Below are 16,772 nucleotides of genomic sequence, written 5' to 3' on the forward strand. Positions count from 1 at the left end.
AGCTGGGGGCAATGACCCTGAAACTCCATAAGGGAACAGGAGATAAAGGGGCCCCTTTCGGTGAAGAGCTTGAAAAATGCAATTGGCACTGAAACCGGACACGGTCTTATCTCATGAACGTAGAAGGTGTTCTCTGATTTTTAGGTCCCATCTTACAACATTAAGAAGTTCTAGAGCTGCACTGTCCAGTTATGGTGGACACTAGCCATACGCAGTTATTTAAATTAGCATTAACGACAGTAAAAACGTTAGTTGCTCAGTCATACCAGCTTCATTTCCAGGGCTCAGCAGCCATCTGTGGCTGGTGGAGAGCGTACAGAGGTTACTGCCATCATCACAAATAGTTCTCTTGGACTGTACTGTTCTTGAGAATAGCAAGCACCATCTTATTTATTTTAAATAAAGACCCCTTGCATAACAGTTTGAGTAGAGAACTCCTGGGTTTCAAGCTGGGGTGTCTAAGGGACACTGAGAGGGGGCTTGGTAGGGTAAGCAGGCTTTCTTCATTAGGGAAGGATAATGATGTGCTTCTGGAGACCCTGAAGACTCTTAATGGAAGGCCCAACTCTAAGGAGAGTTGTAAAATGAGGAGTGTTAGTGACTAACCTATGAGCAACAACCAAATCATGGGTAAATGTTTTGTGTGAACAATTTCTTCCATCCCTGCTAAACTACTGGTCTAAACTCTAGAACCCTCTTCAAAGTCCTGCAAGGCCGAAGGGTCTGCACTAAGGGAATTCTTAGTGATCTTAGAAACAGAAGTTTCATTTGCTTATTTGTTGCAGGGACACATCACTATGAAGCCAAGGGAATGTGAAGGGTGGAGGTAGAAACAATGGGTGAAGACAATTCACTCAATTAGCTTGGCTGAGGAGAAAGAAAGAGATGTGGTAGCAGCTAGAGATGAAAGAAATAGAGGAAGGACTTACATTTCTTTTTCCAAATGATTTTGATGGCGGTTACCTGTATATGTGTTTTAAAATAGAAGGAAATTCACAAGAGCCAGTAGAAGGAAGACGTTGAAAATGAAAAAGAGAGGTGAAGGGATGAAATGAAGCTTCACAAGAGGCAAAATCCAGAGCCTAGGGCCCTCTTCCACTGGAGTATAGGAGACCAAAGAATTGGGTACAGGGACGTTTGTAGATGGAGTGCAGGATACTGAGAGAATATCTGTTTTCTACCTTTTACTTACTCTCTGGGGAAAGAGGTGAAGGCATCTACTCAGCAAGATGAGAGGAAGAGCTCAGGAGCACGTAAGGACTAAAACAGTCACTGCGAGGTACGGGAAAGAGAGCAGACGTGAGACACACAGAACAATGCAATGCAATGAATGAACGAGAAGGAAGGCATTTTCTTTCTTTTACAGTGGACACCAGCTAGTGACATGGATTTCAATGGGTACTAATCACGGAGCACTTGAGAGATTGAAACAGACATAATTATTTTCATTATATTTTATATAAAATAAACATTTACATAAATTTTATTTTGGAAAGACCTAGGCAAAGCGTACATAATCAGACTTAAATGGGAGAAGTACTTTAGGGGAAATATATTTCTAACTGGCACAGCAAAAGTAACAAAAATGAGCATTTATATACAACTGATCAAAGGAGAAAATAAAAACATGAACAAAGAACACAATGCAAGTCATTTTCTCCCTGATAAAAGGAGGGATCCGTGGGAGTCGCAGCCAGTCAGATGGTTTCCACGTTATAAAAGCAAGCCATGGCTTCTACAGATATTTTAACTCCTTTGGAGGAAATTTTAAAAAATATTTCCCCCCACATAAAATGACTAATTTTTATGTGTATAGACTGCAAAATAAGAATAATTACCTCTGCCATATTAAAGCACTTGGACAGTGCATTCACTTCTATGGTTGTGTGTGTATGTGTTTTGTGGCGGTGATTATCTTAATTTCTAAAATGAAGGGCAACACTAATCAGTCATCTCTTCAGAGGTAGAGGGCTTTCAATCTGGTTTCAGGAGACACACAGAGCTTGATAGTTCCAGGGAACTAACCAGTCCCTCCCTGGGTGACAGACGAGCTGAGACACTTGGTAACCTGCCCAGGGTGAGGCAGTTCCTCCGTGGCCAAACAGGACCACCACCCAGATTTTCTGATGCTTGGACTGGCGTACCCCTCCTCTGGGCCAGCAAGACAACCCCAAAGGATGTTATGCACATTGGAAACTTCCATACGTGATATAAATATACACCACTTGCACTGCTGAGAATGGGAAGAAACTCCCATTCTTGATGGGATTTCTGGACATAGACATATCTTTTTCCATTTTGGGGTAAATGGTGATCTAAACTTACGAACTTAAAATGACCATTATCGTGATGGATGCTGATTTTTTGAGCTACATGCCCTAAAAGGTTTTAACTGAAAGATCTTTGGTGATAAACATAGCACATTTTTGTATGAGCCATTTGATAGACAGGAAAATCATCAATTCTGTGGTCCCTCTGTTTTGCTGATATTGAAGCACTCCCTTGGTTGTAGTTATTTTATTTCTTCTCTTTAAATTAACGGCTACTAAAAACAAAAATAATGAAGGAAGTGCTATTTTATGAAGAACTGTTCAATGTGTTTGTCTTTTACATCAAAGCTTCAAGAAGAATCATAAAAAGGTATAATTTGGCATTGTATGCTTTTATCTTACTCAGTTGCAGCCTAAATGCAAGATTTGACAGGTATTTCTTTTTTTTAAATGCCAAAAGATGTCAGATAGTTATGTTTTGCGATTTTTGGGAGATAGCAACATGCAATTTAATCAAAGTAAATGTGATTTGGAAACTAGGTGAAAAATTAAAAACAAACCAACCACCCATAACTACATTTGCTTTGATTATTGTTACCAATGCCCTATAGATTTATAAATCTAAGATGCAAATCCTTCACACATCAGGTCAAAAGTTTTATTTTTCCCTCAAAAAAGGCTTCTAATGAGTACAAGAAGAAGTAATTAACAAAAGTTGACGTGTGTAATCAAAAACAGAGACATAAGTCTAGGCACACACTCTATTGCCGTGAACACCTTCCATGAGCTTTACGTACTGGTGCCTTGTCTGTTGTATACAAATGGTAATTCCTCTCCATCTGAGAACCAAGAATTCTGAAAACGTAAGGTCAAATTATAGTCCAATTGCCACAAGTGCAAACCATTCCACCCAACCCACCTGTCAATCTTGAAACAACAGTCTCAACCAATCCACTGTGCCAGAAATTATTTTTTAGAATTCTTTGGCTCATTTTCTTCTAGATTTAAAAATAAAAATCAAGAAAGATTATAAAAGTCATAAAAGTCCTATTAAAGTTGTTAGCCTGTTGCAGTTCTCCAGCCTCACTGCATATCAGCGTCTGAACCCGGGCACCCAGCATCTCAGAGACGGCCAAGGGGCCCCAGGTGATCCCGCAGTCTGGCCAGGCTTGAGAGCCCGTGTGTGTGTGAAGGAACAGTCCTCAACTATCAGGTGAATCTGGCTCTTCGATCTGAGGCGCCTGAAGTGTTTAGTAGAGACAATAAGAAATCATACATGTATTTTTATTCCCCCTCAAATTACAGTTTCTGTGGGTCGGTTTGTATGGAACAGTTTGGATTTTCTCATTTAGTCTTGTTGAAAAGCACGGCGTAATGGCTACAAACCCCTGCATCGAGCAAGGTATGACCTGTGACAAACGTCGCAGTCTCATGCTAGGGGCTTTGTCGTACCGCCGGAAGCTGTCATGCAAGTGCTGGTGATCCTCTCTGTTTTGTGGTGAACTTCAAAACAAAGAGACCCGAAAGAATATATCTCAGGGTTCCCTACAATAAAATTTCTTCTCCTCCTAGGTATTTGAATCTTTGGTTTAGTTTACCTACATTACATGGCTGAACCGTGTTTTACGAATACCGTTAACAGATTGAAAACATCTGGATCACTTAAAAAACCCTAAAGGATTCTTAAGGTTAAAAAAAACTTGTGAAGCCATTCTCATGGCTCCGATGTCAAAGGACTGCCACTTACTGGGAATTTTAAAGGCAAGGAGGACGGGTTCTAGGTAGGACAGAAGGACAGGTTAGATAGACTAGCAGTAAGTCAGGGACATGTGTCCACAAGGAACTCTATACATAGCTGAGAAAATGAAGCAAGTGCTGCTGAGAGGGACACAGTCACAACTGAAACTCTGATCACTGGATCCAGTGTTCAGCCAGACTACAGCCACTCCTGTCTTGTCCTTGGCCAACTTCCCTCCTACTGATGACACCCTACATATTTAAGGATCCAGTGCAAAATGGAATTGCGGGACCGCTCGTTCAAAAATTATTAAGAATTTCAAGCAGAGCCTTCAACCAAGCACAGGGGGCTTCTGAGTGCAGGACCCCCGAGGGCCCACGGGAACTGCCTAAGCCCATGAAGTGGGCTCTGCAAGTCCATCTCAGAAAGGGGCCATCAACTGTCCTGCCACGCACGCTTTTATTAGGGGAATCTGGATAGATCTCCATGACTGTTTTTATTGATAAGAATGAATTCCACCTATTATTTCATGTTACAAGAACCAAATAAAAATAGTTATAAAATATACTTAATATCTTTGAAAAATAACATGTGATTTATTTTCTTATAGGCACCATTTAACTATGAAAACTATTTCATTGGCTACATCTCAGTGACATTATTAAATCAGGATAAAAATATCTGACCCAATGAACAGTGCTTACTTTTCATGCTCAAAGAGATGCCAGTGTGTGCACACAGAATGAGCCAGAGAGACAGTAAGAAAGCGGGGGAGGCAGAATGAAGGGAGATTGGGAGGCGTGGGGAGAAGAAGGGAGGGAGGGAGAGAGAGACAGAGAGGTAGAAAGACATGAGGAGAGAGAAAAGCACCCAAAAGAAGGTAGAACAAGTCTCCTGAAGGCCATGTGACCCCTTCCTTCAGAAACTTTTAGGCTGTAACCCCCATTTCAGCCATTCCCACTAATATACCCTCATACTTTTAGCAGCACTTCATGTAAGGCATAATTGCTTTTCAAAAATTGGGGCTTAGTCTTTTCCATTAACTTCCTAAGTCTGAGTTTTGGTTACGGATTATTCTAAAAAGCTGTGATTAAAGTCTCAGATACTGTTTTTAGCTAGGGCTTCATGTTTTTTTCAACTTGGGGGTGAACTGATCATTTAAAATGAACACCGTAGTACATTTCTTGGCCTTGGGACTATAAAAGTATAATTTTGAGGAGAATGAAAATATTTTAAATGAAATTTTAGGTAAATTTATGATACATAAGGTTAAGAGACTATTAGAAACAGAAGATCATAGTGGCAATGTATCCACTGTTAGATTACTGGCGCACACACACACGTATGCTAATTCAAAATCCGGAATCCTTTGCATTTAAAATAGTCCTTGCATCATCCCTCTCCAAAGAAGTTCTTCTAACTAGACTTACCTTGTCAAAAAAATAACACAGAGGGGCAGTGTTGAAAAGAAGTAGGCTTTTTACCCTGCCCTAGCCCGAGCAGTGAAATCCACACGCCTTCAGGCTACTACATCTGCAGGCCCCCTGGCTTAGCCTGCAAACAGCACTCTCCAGAGGGGTTCCTCCTCCTCCTCTTCTTTTTTGAAAAATTTATGATGATGACCAAATTAGAATCAGGTGTCCCGACCTCTCACTTCCAAGATATATTACCACCCAAACACTGAAGTCCGCTTCCTAATTCCTTCATCTTTAGCAAGTGAATAACCAATACAAAATTTTTGAGGGGCTGTTAAAACTTTACTTTGTAATTCAGATTGGTAAATTTTGTATGATCAGTTCTGAACGCTGCTATTAAAAACACTATGTACAGAGAAAAAATGTGTGTGTATATATATATTAAATATTTTTTAAGTTATGAAATAAATAACACTAAAAAACAAATGTCAAATTGTAAGTTCAACTCTGCTGGCCTCTATCTTTTAAATATAAATATATATATTTAAAATTATGAATTTAGACTTTCCCCCCCTAGATTTTTTGAGCATTCTCCATGAAATCTCTAAAATTATAAATACAGAACCGAGAACTCCAGATTTCCATCACTCATGTTCTAAAGCATAGAATTCTCATTCAGCCTTGGTAGACAAATCAGGAGAGCTCCTCTTCCATCTCTTTATAGTCTATGAAGCTTTTTGTGATACATTGTACAGAGTTTTCAATGGTTAAATATAGTTTTCAAAAAAAATAATAAATCTCTGAATGACTGAATGTTAAGATAACAAAGTAGAACATGTCTCTTAGTTAATATCTTTAATATTTCTCATGTAGAATATACTATTTTTTTCTCCACCAAAATAACAATATATGTGGAGTCAGAAACATTTATGATTCTAAAAGCACTTTTGAAATCTTAGAGCAGAACCACTACTCTAGTAATACTTGTAATAAAATTAAAATAATCTTAAACATTTCCATAAAGAATTAGGATCAAGATCCTTGATTTTCCCCCAGGGATAAGAATACCCATACACAGTTCCAGAAGCTTCCTTTTTGTTATATCAGGCAATGGGAAAAGCTTGCATCAGAGTGGAATTTAATTCACTCTTCAATTGGGCTCTAGCAGTATCCTCGGGGGGATATTAGACAAAGCTCACATAACAATAGCCCTTTCCCCCATATATTCTAGAAGATTCTACAAAAACTATTAGATGCTCATCTCTAGCTCTGGAGAACTAAATGAGCTACCTCTTGGTGGAATTACCCAAATGGTTTATCCCAGATTTTTTTCCTCTTTGACCTATCTTATCTCAGAAAAGGGCTGCTCTGCCTTCGCAGCATTTCAAGCCTCTGCATTTCTGGGACATAAAAGTCTACACTAAGAGATGGAATTAGATTCTTAGGTTGGAAAAGAGGAGAAACAGACGAAGGGAAATCTGGAATTAAAGCCAATAAAAATCTGCAAAATGTGTAGTAGTTGTTTTACTTCCTCTCAGACCTAGCCCTTGCTTGCTCTTTCTGTCTTCTTCCATGGAAATGCAAGTCCCTCAGCACAGGGTTACCAGCGGGCGTCCCAAAATGTGCCTCCCTGAACTCAGAGCGAGCGGAAAGCTTCTCTGTTGTGCCCCTGCTGATGTGAAGGCCTCCATCACTTCTTCCTCTTCCAAAGGCACCAGCACTCTCCCTCAAGACTGGGTCAAACGCTATGTTTGATCCTTTTCTCGAACTTCTTGTAATCGTTTCTCTAGGCGATCCAACTTGGCGAGATTTTCCTGCAGCAGTTTGCTGTCTGGAACCAGCTGTAAGGCTCTCTCATAATAAGCTCTTGCGGATACATAGTTTCCCTGGGGGGAAAAAGAGAGACAACAATGTCTGACCCATCAGAATGCTTTTGGAGAATGGGGAGACTAAGAGACAGACCTTCTGGCCCAGGTTAACATGTATGTCCTCAGAAGGAAACCTTGTCTGCATGGGCAATTTTATCCTTATCTGTCGGTGCTTCGGAGAATCCATTTGTTTTAAGTACCCGACCAGCTGGAGAATGTGAAGGATAAGAGTTATACCGTAAGATGAAATGGCAGAAAAACAGATTTTCAATTCTACTAATGTAGGGTGTGAGGCTATCATTTCATAGTGCTCTCGTGGGGGTGGCACTATTCCTTAGTAATCAAATGGAGCCACCGCTAGACATACAGAGAGAGAGAGAGAGAGAGAGAGAGGGAGAGAGAGAGGGAGGGAGGGAAGGAAGGGAGGGATGTATGTGGGAGAATGCAAAAGTCGTGATGATTAAAGAGTTTGGAATCCACTAGACCTATTTAGTGGTGGAAGTTATTTTAATATCCAACTAACACAAAAGCAACTTTTGCCTAATACGGGCTTTAATGTAAATGTAAGTTTTTATATAGTGAAAAGAACTGATAAGAATATGGAGTCAAATTCACCCAAGGTGTGTGACAATATGAACCTGCTGGATCCTCTTAAAGCAGGAAAGAAGGCATGTCGTCCCTGACCTGCTAAAGACACCTGTCACCACCCTCTTCTGGCCCCCATCTGCTTTGTTCAATGGCTTTCTAACTGGAAACCATGTGTGCCTGTTCCAGTTGGTTCCAGGCAAATTAGTCACAATTATTGTTTTCCAGGCCCTTTTCTGCTACTAAATTTTACCTTCCATATTCGGTCCATCCTCTTTCAGATCTGTGTCCTGCCATGTCTCAGAACTCTGAGTGTTAGAGTTCTCGCCAGTCCCCCAAATTTCAATTTGCTTTATTTTATTCTCAATTATAGCTCCAAGTGGACAAAAACCAGTTACTCTCTGAATTCCCATCACAATTTAAAATAGCATCTCTAGGGCGCCTGGGTGGCTCACATGGCTAAGCATCTACCTTCGGCTCAGGTCATGATCCCAGGGTCCTGGGACAGGGCCCCAAGTCAGGTTCCCTACTCAGTGGGGAGCCTGCTTCTCCCTCTCCCTCTACTGTTCCCCCTGCTTGTGCTCTCTCACTCTCTCTGTCAAATAAATAAATAAAACCTTTAAAAAAATAAATAAAATAAAAATAGTATCTCTAAGTGAGAGTTCTATGTAACAACTAGCAAATAATATTCACTGAATGCTTAACTATCCTTCAAATGAGTTAAGAGCTCAGACATGGCCTGATGCATAGTGAGTCCTCAATCCAATGTTGCCACTGTTGTCACTATTAAATGACCATCCAGGCTTGAGTAAACAACTGTCCATTTATTACAGTACTCACTCGTCTTATTGGTAAAAAGGAGAGTGGAAATGACAGAAAAGGAAACTGTACACTGGGAATCCAGGCTCTGGCACATGCAAAAATGAAAACATTTCTGATTATTATTATTATTTTTTTAGATTTTATTTATTTGACAGAGATAGAGACAGCCAGCGAGAGAGGGAACACAAGCAGGGGGAGTGGGAGAGGAAGAAGCAGGCTCATAGTGGAGGAGCCTGATGTGGGGCTCGATCCCATAACGCCGGGATCACGCCCTGCGCCGAAGGCAGACGCTTAACGACTGCGCCACCCAGGCGCCCCAACATTTCTGATTATTAACCCTGATTCTCATCAGAGGCTAAACAGAATTCTGAACAAATGAGAACCTGGATTTGCTTCATCCAACTGTTATTATTTTTCTTCAATGCCAGCATTTATCTTCCAAGTGTCCTGTGATGTTTATTCGGCTCAGCACACACGTGAGGACAACTGAACATTTGTGACTCTTAGAATGCTCTCAAATATGTTTGTATCACAGCCAACTTTGAAATTGTTCTGCTAAGAGTTTTCTCTGAATTTAGGCCTCAGCCCAGGGCCTTGGCATTTCCTTCTTTGATCACCAGTTTTGTCCTTTCACATAAAATCCACTGCTAGAGTTATCTTCTCTCCTTCAAATTTTCTTCACTTGATTAAACTAGAAGCCTTATTTTTTAAAAAGTTATACCCCTTGAGTCAATGTCCCCAGTTCTGAGATGCTAAGATAGGGAATCTGAATTATTTAATTTCTAGAAATGTGCTATCTACTACGATAGCTACTAATTCCACATGGCTATTTAAATTGAAATCAATTATGATAAGTTACGAATTCAGTTGGTCAGTTGTACTAACCGCATTTCAAGGGCTTAACAGCCACATGGGCTAGTTAGTGGCCACTGCCTTGAACAGTGGAGACATGGAATATTTCTGGCATCATAGAGAGTTCTACTGTACAAACATGCACATAGGGCAGCACTGAAAATAGTACTTTGTGGTGTGGCCCAGTGGATACAACTTTTTGATTATAAAGAATGCATTTTAGCTTTTTTGGTCCATCCATTTCATCCTTTATGAAGCTCCATAATAATTAACTTTTATTACCAAGCCGTATAAGCCAGAGACAACTCCCTTTTCATCTCTTCATGCCATGTCCTTGCAAAACCTTATTCCAACTTGCAACCTGACCAGAGCCCTCAGTCTTCTAAGCTCGCCCAGGCTCGGGGAAGGAGTGAAGCCTGGAATGGGCTAACACTGCCTGACGCACACGCTATCTGGCAACGCAAAAGACAGAAAGTTAATGATTGCTCTTTAGGACCTCATAATAATAATCTTGCATCCTAATGGTGCCAACTAAATGACCATATCCAAGCCATGTGCTGGTCTATATATTTATCTCAGATTGTATCATATGAATTCACTAGACGATTTTCCAACTACGAACATGGCAATTTTACTGTTCAATTGTTCGGCCTAATACATGATGATTGCAAAGATGAGAAACTGCATAAACTAATTTTTAATCAGCGTGTTCATTACATTTGAAAAGAATACACTCATTAGGGGCGCCTGGGTGGCACAGCGGTTAAGCGTCTGCCTTCAGCTCAGGGCGTGATCCCGGCGTTATGGGATCGAGCCCCACATCAGGCTCCTCCGCTATGAGCCTGCTTCTTTCTCTCCCACTCCCCCTGCTTGTGTTCCCTCTCTCGCTGGCTGTCTCTCTCTCTGTCGAATAAATAAAAATAAAATCTTTAAAAAAAAAAAAAAGAATACACTCATTAGATCCTTCTTCACTCTCCAGACACCTTTTCAGGGGAAGTACCTCTAAATTTAAAGCAATGGATTCACTTGTTCATCTGAGAGTTCAATGAATGTACTATTTTCCTTATATTTCCACACTTTTTGGAGAAGTCTTGAGTGTACTTATTGTACTTCTTTTTTTTTAGATTTATTTACTTATTTGAGAGAGAGAGCGCATGAGTGGGAGGGGCAGAGGGAGGAGGAGAGAGAATCCCAAGCAGACTCTGCGCTGAGTACGGAGCCCAACATGGGGCTCAATCTCACACCCCTGAGATCACAACCTGAGATGAAACCAAGAGTCAGCCACGTAACCAACTTCACCACCCAGGTGCCCCTACTTATCGTACTTTTTAAATTAACAATTGCTTTAAATGGCAGGCACATGTCATCTAAAAACATACTGAGCATATTATTTTAAAATATAACTATTTAACATACTATTTAAATATTTAAGATTATGTTACTATTTTAAAAGTAAGTTCATATTGGTGGACATCCTAGAAGGTCACTAAGATCAGAGCTCAGGTTATTCTGCTCTGATAAATGTCATATTTGTTCCTCTATTAGAGCAAGGCTATCAGTCACATAATAACTCTCCCATTATCCCCTTCTGGCTATATAATCACGGGTCACCTTTTTGTTTTGTTGTGTTTCTGAGAGTGACCAGTTTCCTCTTAATAGTAAACCCAGTTAGGCTTTTGTTTAAATGCTAATCACTATATTACTGTTTTATCAATATAAACACTGATAGAAGCCTAGAAATAGGTTAGCTAAACAAGAGTGATCCTTTAAAAACATGTCAGACCATGGCATCTCTGCGCTCAAAGTCCTTCAAGGACCCCAACTCATCTGGCATGGCATAAAAGCCAAAGACCCTACATTCCCCTTCAAGGCTCTACATGATCTGGCCCTGTGACTTCTTTGACTCCAACTTCTACCATTTCATCTCACTTGCTTCCTCCCTGTTCTTCAAACACAGCACGTACTCTCATACCTCAGGACCTTCGCACATGCTCTTTCCCTATTTTGCCATATGGCTTGTTCCCTTCGGGTCGCTACTCAAAACCACTTTTTTAAAGTGAGGCCTTCCCTATGCTTAGCAATATCTGCTAATTGTTTAGTGGATATACTGAGAATAAAAGCATGAGCTCAAAAAAAAAATAAAGTGAGGCCTTCCCTAACCACCTTAATTTTAAATTTCAGCCCTTACCCCATGGCACTTTCTCTCTTCTTTCTCTCTCTTTTTTCTCCATAGCACCATGATATATTTTACCTATATATGTATCCTGTATGTGTTTATTTATCTATTGCCTGTCTCCCTTACTAAATGTAAGCTCCATGAACACAGGAAGTTCTGTCTTACTTGCTTAGTGTTCTATTCCCAGTGCCTGAAGAGAGAGTACCTGGCACCTCACATGCTCTGTATGAATGTTTGTCAAATGAACGGATGAACGAATGAATGATAGTGAGTCTTTGAGTTCATTACATATACATAGCAGCCTTCCCAAGGGTTATTTTTAATGATTCCCTCAAAGGTAGCTTTTTCTTTTGGAAAAAACAAAAAACAAACCCACAAATAAACAACCTTGTGTTTCAGTAAATGGTTAGGGAGTAAAAGATACATTAGATACAAGAAATAATAAAGTAATATTTAAAGTAACACTATGTAGTCTTGACCAGGAATTAAGCTGTAGGACGATGAGATACAGGAAGCTCCAGCAAGGCTTAGTTCACAGAAGCAGGTTTTATTTGCTGTATGATGATACTTCTCTTAAGTACATATGATTTTCTTTATGTTCAATAAAATCATGGAATTTAATTTGTACAGATTTAGTTTTCAAATGACTTCATGATATTCAATATCTAGATAATACAAAGTGAATGTAAACTGCTGATTTCACTTTTATACACCTAAGGTTTTTGGTATTTACATAATTCAAAGAGGGAATTAACAATACGTTCTCAATCTTTTGAGAGAAGACAAAGAGAAAACGCAAAGAAAACCCAGTCCACATGGAAGTGAACTGCTCTCGTACCTTGATGTGCTGGATTCCACCCATGTTCATCCAGGCCTGGGCTTGATCTGGATTTAGCTCCACGGCGGCTTTATAGCTCTAAATACACAAGAAACATCTTCAGGTTGAGAAAGGAGAACGCACGTTTAATGCTACAGGATCGTGGACACCACTTTCTCCATACGGGAGGACGTAAATGGTTAACACCATGAAACCGGACACTACTAGCTCACAGGTATTCCCGTTTATTTCAATTATTTTTTAAAACTGATGACTCGGAAGTGGAGGAAACTGAAATGTGTAATTTGCCGGCAGAGACTAAGGATGCCTGCAGGGAATCCCGGTGATTTTATGATAGTGCATCATTTCTCATTGGCCTTGTCCTGCAAGAAAACTCCTTTGGCCTTTTTCGCTATAAATGGAGTTTGTAAGAATATATATTTTTTAATAATCATAGAATCTTAGAGTCTTTTCCTATACAGCTCGGTCCTAGTGTAATATCCCCTTTCACAATATCACCGGCCTGGTTATCTGGCCTATGCTGAAATCCTTGCAGTGACAGGATGCTCATTCCTTCCTTGAGGACATCCATTTTCCTAGGTTTAGTTTCAGTCATTAAAAAGTCTTCCTTTTTCTTCTGCCACAAGCTCTTCAAATGCCTGAAGAAAGTTACTTCTCTCTCAAATACCTCTTTTGGTCTGGAAATGTGCATCCCATTAAATGTAGCATCTGTGGGGCGTATTTGCAATATTTTGCATGTTGTTTCATAGCACCACTGGCATGCTCACCACTGGGTCTTAATTTAAGAGTGATCACCTTAAATCAAGCTAAAGGCTAAGAGTGTTGCTTTCAGTTACGAAGCTAAGTATCTGTGGGTCTATTTTGATGCTCTTTGCTATTTGCATTGATGAAAAGATTCATAAAGTAAACAGAATCGGGTCCATCCCTCCTCCACTTCTGTTTCAAGAGAAATAAGCAAACAATAACGCGCTATACCTTTAAAGAGCTGCTAAAATAAACCTGAGGAATGTGTCTCTTGGGTTAATTTATATCAACAGAGATGACAGTGTAGGTAGAAATTAAGAACCTGGATTCAAATCCCAGCTCCATCTCTTACCCCTTATGACCTTGAGCAAGTTACATAATCTCTGAGTCTCAAGTTTACTCAACTGTAAAATGACCATAGATTTCTTNCCTGAGGAATGTGTCTCTTGGGTTAATTTATATCAACAGAGATGACAGTGTAGGTAGAAATTAAGAACCTGGATTCAAATCCCAGCTCCATCTCTTACCCCCTATGACCTTGAGCAAGTTACATAATCTCTGAGTCTCAAGTTTACTCAACTGTAAAATGACCATAGATTTCTTGTATGACTATTGAGAAGATTAAATTACTTAATATGTGTAAATCATAAATAAAAATGCTAACACATTGCAGCTGCTATTATTAGCTCACAGCCCTACTCCTATCTGTCACAGATCTAGCCACTTTATTAATTAATTGATTTTAAGTAAACTCCACACCCACCGTGGAGCCCAATGAGGGGCTTGAACTCACAACCCTGAGATCNGATTTCTTATACGACTATTGAGATTACTTAATATGTGTAAATCATAAATAAAAATGCTAACACATTGCAGCTGCTATTATTAGCTCACAGCCCTACTCCTGTCACAGATCTAGCCACTTTATTAATTAATTGATTTTAAGTAAACTCCACACCCACCGTGGAGCCCAATGAGGGGCTTGAACTCACAACCCTGAGATCAAGACCTGAGCTGAGATCAAGAGTCAGACGCTTAACCGACTGAGCCACCCAGGCACCCAAATCTAGTCACCTTAAAATGATTAAGCTATAGTTAAAGTAACTAGAAAATACTTTTGTTTTCAATACAATGTATAAAATACGAATACAGANAGAGCCACCCAGGCACCCCAATCTAGTCACCTTAAATTGATTAAGCTATAGTTAAAGTAACTAGAAAATACTTTTGTTTTCAATACAATGTATAAAATACGAATACAGATACCAAATAACTTCATAATTAAATTATACATTCATTAAATTGTCATGGTAGATATTAAAAAATTGTTCACATGTTAAGGTATTAAAAATGTTCACAGGGCAAGGGGGCCTGGGTGCCTCAGTCAGTTGGGTGTCTGACTCCCGATCTCAGCTCAGGTCGTATCTCAGGGTCATGGAGCCTCTGCGCTCACTGGGGTGTCTGCGTTCTCTCTCCCTTTCTGCCTCTCCCCCTGCTGCAGCACTCTCTCTCTCTCAAATACATAAATAAATCTTCAAAAACAATGTTCACAGGGCAGAGAAAAATACACAATCTCTGCTTCAAATATGCCACTGTTTAAGAGTTCATGTTCAAGTTCGTTTTCCCAAATATCTTTACCTATATTTTCGAATACTGTAAAAGTCACTCACTATTGCTTTCAAAAACAATAATATCATTTAAAATTTTACTTTTCTCATGTTATATTTAGTGTAATTTTATGACTTCATCAATTCCAACTTGTGGCTTTACCAGAAATGCTTGGTATTTCTGTAACATTTCTATTTGCTTGAAATATCTTTTTGATTTCAAACTGTGAATGAATTTTATTTGAAAAGCTGTAGATACTGGATACCTCTAAGATGCAAGACATCTATGTTTCTACAGGGAGAAGTCCAATCTAACTGGGCAGCAGGTGTTCTGCCCAGAGGAGTGGGGCGGGGGCAGGGGGAGGTGGAGAGGATGGGTGAGAGGAAAAAGAGGCCTAACGATACAACAGAATGTGTGATACTTTCAAAGGACTTGTAGAGACAATAAATGTTGTAAAAGTTCACAGGAAACAAGGACACTGGGAGAAAGCATGGTCCAGATGGGCTTCCAGAGGGAGGAGGACATGGGCTATGTGTTAGTAGATGAGGGAATCTCTGAGGAAGGGGTGGGGTTGCGTGGAAGGGTGTTATAAGGATGTGTGGAAATGCCAAATCCATGCAGACACTAGTCCAGATGGACTAGAGGGTTACTGGGGGCCAACTGAGAGAGTGAGAGAGGCAGACAGAGAAACTAGTTTGAGGGAATAATGTGGACTTGCTTCAGACATCAAGTTAAAGGTGAGAATTCAGAAAATANATCAAGTTAAAGGTGAGAATTCAGAAAATAATGCAGAGGTACCGCAGAACTCTGAATAGTTAAAAAATAGAGTCCATTATAAAAACTAAATGTATAACATCATGGCCATTAATCAGAAAATTCACCCCATAAACATGCCAGTGATCTTAAATTTTACTGTAGATGCTTCAGTAAAGATTGAAAGTATTAATTTTAATCCCTTAATTTAATAACATAATTTAATTAAGTGTTTGTACCTCAAAAGCCTTATCCAGAAGATTCTGCTCTCTTAGTTGGTTTCCCTTTGTGAAAAAAAGTTCAGATATGACTTTTGGGTCCTTTGGTTTCAGCTGGAGAGCCTTGTCGATAGCATCGAGTGCCTGCAACAGGTTTGAAAGCAAGACAGAATGTAGATGAGATGAAGAAAAACTAACTTAAATGATAAAATGTATATACTTTTTGTCCTTATGTATTAGCTGGTGTGGTAAATGACAATCAAAACACATTCTTCATTCTCTCTGATGTTCTCATCGAGAATTAATGTGGCCCTGACAAAATAATTTTCCTATACTCCAGGGTTTCCATTTATATTGTGACAACGACATGTCCCTGACCACTCCACAGGAAGGTCAATGATGAAGATGAAAGAAAACAAGATCTGGGGTCAGGTGTTTTTGCCCGGCCTGTGTCCATCTGGACCATCCAAACACAGCCTCCTCTTAGGTCTCTGGTGCCCACTCTGCCCCCAGCACCCACTGCCCCACCCCCTGCAGCCAGGGATACCTTCAAGGCACAAATCTCACCATGTTGCTCTTCTCTTTAAAACCCCAAAGCTTCTCCAAGGATAAAAAAACCTTTGCCCTGGTCCCAAGCCCTGTGGGGTGTTGTCTCCAGCAACCTCTGTGGCTATTATCTTACACAGTGCCCTCCCTGTTCCCTTCACGCCCGTCCCTCAGACTTCCCACTTCCTGCTGCCACAGGGCCTTTGCGTGTACTTTATCCTGCCTGGAATGCTTTTTACTGCCCCCCTTCATCTAATAACTCCTATTTATCATTCAGCATTCACCTTCATATCACTCCACAGGGAACCTAGCCTCCTAGATCACTCAGGTCCCTGACTA

The 16,772-nt window shown here is 40.0% G+C and overlaps 1 protein-coding gene across 1 annotated transcript in view; it reads right to left on the reverse strand.

Annotated features, from left to right (window-relative positions):
* Positions 1-1,881: 1,881 nt before the first annotated feature.
* TMTC1 (transmembrane O-mannosyltransferase targeting cadherins 1) overlaps positions 1,882-16,772 on the reverse strand; it is a 274,127-nt gene continuing 259,236 nt past the window's right edge. The window contains exons 16-18 of the mRNA XM_034646018.1: positions 15,909-16,080; positions 12,565-12,642; positions 1,882-7,309 (exon numbers count right to left, since the gene is read on the reverse strand). Coding sequence (XP_034501909.1) covers positions 7,169-7,309; positions 12,565-12,642; positions 15,909-16,080 — 391 coding nt within the window. The 3' untranslated portion in view covers positions 1,882-7,168. The remainder of the gene's footprint in view (positions 7,310-12,564; positions 12,643-15,908; positions 16,081-16,772) is intronic.

Source organism: Ailuropoda melanoleuca, chromosome 16 (genome assembly GCF_002007445.2).
Source record: "Ailuropoda melanoleuca isolate Jingjing chromosome 16, ASM200744v2, whole genome shotgun sequence".
NCBI classification, from domain to species: domain Eukaryota; kingdom Metazoa; phylum Chordata; class Mammalia; order Carnivora; family Ursidae; genus Ailuropoda; species Ailuropoda melanoleuca.